This window comes from Protopterus annectens, chromosome 4.part0 (assembly GCF_019279795.1).
Source record: "Protopterus annectens isolate FY-2018-M chromosome 4.part0, PAN1.0, whole genome shotgun sequence".
NCBI lineage: Eukaryota > Metazoa > Chordata > Ceratodontiformes > Protopteridae > Protopterus > Protopterus annectens.
Genome location: NC_056733.1, coordinates 838,608,514 through 838,613,341, shown reverse-complemented (window position 1 = coordinate 838,613,341; position 4,828 = coordinate 838,608,514). Strand labels below are relative to the sequence as shown.

Genomic DNA, 4,828 nt, shown 5'->3' with positions numbered 1-4,828 from the left:
CATCAGCATGTTAATGCACACAGTTTGTGAGTGGAAAGACATTCTTCAACAAAGAAAATGTTTACGATTTTGGCCCCAAAATTGGCCACAACTTGATGCCGCTGAGCAGCACTGACTCTCCCGAGCGTGTCAAGCGTCTTAGAATACCTGCGATTGATGAGTCTCCCGGGCCAATCAGCGCCTGCTGGCGGTTCCTCGCGCCCTTAGTTGGCGAGGCCTAGAGCAGTAAGGGGGGGTCCACTGTTTGCCCAATAGTGCCGCACGTCGTTCCGCACGTGACTCCTCCCCCTACTCCCATTCATCAAGGGGGACGGTGTTGTCTTTTCAATTCATTTATCTGCAGGAATGATTGCCGCTATCAGTCTCGAGCTCACCGCCTGGCTGAGGAGGTGAAAGTTTCTCCCCAGGAAGGTAGACCGCAAAAGACAATATTGTGCATGATTTGCGCTTCAAGTCACCCTTAAAAAGAGTGGGAAGAAGTAAGAAAAATACACCTTTGCAACTATATTCTAAATAAGAAAAGAAAAGGAAGTTTACCCGGCTTGTTATCGTTGCTTTGCAAAAACTAAGTTAAACCCAATTAAGAGAACGGCACCCTTCAGTTTCTTCATTGGCAAAGGTACTGCGGGCGCCCGTGCAAGAGATGCTTCTGGACGCTGGAGCGCAGTATCCCGCGCTCGGAGTGACGACCTTCGGCTCCTCGAGACACCATTCAGCTGGAGATGTGACGGACCGCGACGTGGGGCTTGGGCTCAACCCCTTCGCTGATGGCATGGGTGCTTTTAAGATAAATCCTAGTGGGCACGACTTGGCGGCAGCGGGCCAAACAGCATTTACTTCCCAGGCTTCGGGTTATGCAGCTGCCGCCCTGGGCCACCACCACCACCACCACCCGCCCCATGTAAGTTCATATTCCAGTGCTGCTTTCAATTCTACACGGGACTTTCTCTTCCGACAGCGGGGCTTTGGTGAAACAGCGGGCGCACAACATAGTCTGTTTGCTTCTGCTGCTGCTGGCACCTTTGCTGGAGCTCATGGACATGGCGAGGCAGCGGGACACTTACTATTTCCTGGTCTTCACGAACAGGCGGGCAGTCACCCTGCTTCTAATGTCATGAACGGGCAAATGCGCTTAGGCTTCTCGGGAGACATGTATGGACGAGCAGATCAGTATGGACAGGTGACTAGCCCACGTTCTGACCACTATGCCACAAGCCAGCTACACGGTTACGGCCCCATGAACATGAACATGGCCGCCCACCATGGTCCAGGGGCCTTCTTTCGGTATATGAGACAGCCCATTAAACAGGAGCTCATCTGCAAGTGGATTGAGCCCGAGCAATTGTCTAATCCGAAAAAGTCTTGCAACAAAACTTTCAGTACCATGCATGAGTTGGTAACTCATGTCACAGTGGAACACGTTGGGGGGCCAGAACAGTCTAACCACATCTGTTTCTGGGAAGAGTGTCCAAGAGACGGGAAACCTTTCAAAGCCAAATACAAACTTGTTAATCACATTAGAGTTCACACTGGAGAAAAACCTTTTCCTTGTCCGTTTCCTGGCTGTGGTAAAGTGTTTGCTCGATCAGAAAATCTCAAGATCCACAAAAGAACTCATACAGGTACTGTGGACGATTTTTTTTTATTCATATTATCACAACGATTTATATAATTTTTACTGACTTTAGGAGCAGTTACGAATAATATCGTAATCCCGTATTTAAAATGGGATGCAAATACAATTAGAAAAAAATTAACAGCATAAAATGTAGACATATACTTAGTTGAGATTTAATTATTTAAATCCACGATATTTATTAGTGCTAAGTATACTTTTCATCGGCATCTCTTAATTAAGTTATACAGTAATATTATTATCTATATTTGCAATGTAAATTGCAAATTATGCAGCTACATTTCTTTAATGTTTTGTAATTTGGTTAATGCTGCATATAATGTATTTCTGAATTAGCCAATAGATTTGTCATAAAGTGAACATGTACTACTGTGTGTATGAATAATACGTTTTGTTGTCGGACACTCATCAGTTTCTAGTTATTTCCTTGGATGTGAGCTCTAGTCATAAATGTGAAACTGTGTTCACACAACCCATGTTTCTGTCAAAACACCTTTGAGCATATTTTATTTGCATAACCACTACGCCGCTGCTTGGCTGAAATGATTAAAAAAGAAGACAAGGCAAGAGAGATTAAAAATAAACATTTCGGTCGAAGTACCAAACCATCCAAAATCAACAAGCGCAGGTGCAAAAATTCAGAGTTTAGATTTGATTTTATTATGCTCAGTCCTCTTTATTTTGATTTGATCTTGGAACGATAAGAAGAAACGAAACAATATGCATATTTATTTAAATACAAAAGTGTCATGTGTAGCACAATGAAACATGTAATGGGGCAGTACGCTCGTAGTGCTACAAAGTCTGGTTGCAAATGTGATGAACGAATGCTTTTTTTCTTTGTAAGATAAGCAAGAAGGACAAAACTACCTGACATTAATATACCTTGGGTAGTCTACATAGGTCTTACTTCTTTGAAATGGTGCATAATGTTAGATGTGATTCTATTAATTGAGAGTTGGTATTAATCCAGTTTTCCTACCATAATTTTGTTTCTATAATAGGTGAAAAACCATTTAAGTGTGAATTCGAAGGTTGTGACAGGCGTTTTGCAAATAGCAGCGACCGCAAAAAGCACATGCATGTACATACTTCAGACAAACCTTATCTCTGCAAAATGTGTGATAAGTCTTACACCCACCCCAGCTCCCTCAGAAAACACATGAAGGTAAAGATATATATATATTTTTTCTTAAGCTTTTGAATTGTTTCTAGTTTTTCAATTCAGCCCTCAATAACCATAAACAAGTTAACTATTTAATTGAACATAAAAGGTCAGTTAAGTGTGCATTTCCTAACAATAGTTTTTACTACTTGTAAATTAACAGTTCTGCATTATGAGTAACATAGTCGTCATAATGTACATAGAGCTTGTAAGCATTTTTATATGATTCTTGGTAGTATTACGTGGAAAAATTGTAAAGGGGAAATAAAGACAAGAGAAATAAATGCAGTAAATATGAATGCATCTAATTAGTTTGAATTAAAAGAGGGGTTGCTTTATACTAGTTGATATCCTGTGTAAGAATTGTTGCATTCTGAATAGTTAGAGCAATAACAAGAGCGCTCGTTTTGTATTGTCTGTAGCGTAACCCATTGCAGTGCAATTGTAATCATGATATCAGTAATGAAGTATATTATTTATCTCACCATATTGACAAAGCACGTGAATTTATATAATACAGTGATTTACATGTTTAACTTCCGAATGACTGAAAAGCTGCACTGCAAGAAGATAAAGGAATTCAGTGTTTTTTTTTTTTTTTTTTCAAAGAAACACAGTGGCTAGTTTATGTGCAGTAAGACATATCTACACTTCCTGAAATTTGTTTTACACATATATGTGTATTTTTTTAGGTCCACGAGTCATCGCAAGGGTCCCAGCCTTCCCCTGCAGCCAGCTCAGGTTATGAGTCTTCTACGCCCCCAACAATTGTATCTCCTTCAACAGAACATCAGACCACAAGCTCTTTATCCCCGTCCTCTTCAGCAGTCCATCACAATTCCAGTCATAGCACACTTTCATCAAATTTTAATGAATGGTACGTTTAAAATATATTTAAAAGACAGCACAAAAAGGACATCAGTTCAAAGTCTAAAAGCTGCCAATAGCTTGGGTTCGAAGTTAAGAAAGGAAGAGCCATTCTCAACCTGGGTAGCAAAGGGATATAAAAATACACGGAGGACCAGGTTGCAAGGCCAAATGTGAACTATGTAATGCTGAATGGAAACCATTGTTTGAGGTCTTGGATTGCATGTCGATTCTGGCAGCGGCCTGTTTTGTAAATACCAAATTACTGGCTTGAAATGTACTGTTTGATTTTTGTACATAAGTCTATTACAACTGACGAGATGTTAAGAGATGGTGTTTTACAGAGTGTTTGGTGAAGGGGCGGGGAGGGGGGAACTAAACATTTGTACTGAATGATAAAAAGATTCTAGTTACATGTGTACCAAAATGTGAAATGCTTTGTATTATTACAGTCTAAACGTCAATCTAACATATTATTATTATTGATATTAATGTGCTTCTTTTGTATAAAGTGCGAACACTTTGTCCCAAAGTCCAGTCTGAGTAGTGCAGTACACTGTTGTTATTAAACGTTCAGTCATTCATTTGTATAGTGCAAGCCTGGAACTGAGTGTCATGCTGTTGATTTTGTCTATGTAAAGTAATATTAAAAAAATATGGACTCTTATCAGTCCATTGCATTACAGATTGCTGCAGCAACGTTATGTACAGAAGTTCTAACTTCCATATTTATCCGCATGTATAGGGCCGGTAATACATGTCTCAAAATATCCAGTATTTATGAATAGATTCATTCGTATGTAAAACCTAGTTTACAGAGGTGTTTGGTAACATTTCGTACCTTATTAAACATTCTTAAATTGTATGCATGGACTATTTTGTTTATTCCACGATGCAACCTATCATTATTTTAAATGGTTTCAGTGCATTCACGTAATGTGTATATATGACAGACACATCCCGTAAAGTCGTACAGAAAAGGCAGACGAGATATGAATTTGATAAATGAAAGGAACCCTGCTGATATCAGTACAGTATATAATTAACATCTTTATTAACATTTATGAAACAAGCGTTCGAACAAAGAACACCGCATCTGACCTGCAAAGAGAAATAATAACAAACGCAAAGTAATAGGAATAGATGGAATGTGTTCCATG

At 39.6% G+C, this 4,828-nt stretch overlaps 1 protein-coding gene across 1 annotated transcript; it reads left to right on the top strand.

Annotated features, from left to right (window-relative positions):
- Positions 1-329: 329 nt before the first annotated feature.
- Positions 330-4,533, top strand: ZIC1 (Zic family member 1). The gene is made up of 3 exons (XM_044068787.1): positions 330-1,622; positions 2,641-2,804; positions 3,494-4,533. Exons 1-3 carry the CDS (start codon positions 644-646, stop codon positions 3,686-3,688), a joined length of 1,338 nt encoding a protein of 445 aa, XP_043924722.1. The 5' UTR covers positions 330-643; the 3' UTR covers positions 3,689-4,533.
- The last annotated feature ends 295 nt before the right edge of the window (positions 4,534-4,828 follow it).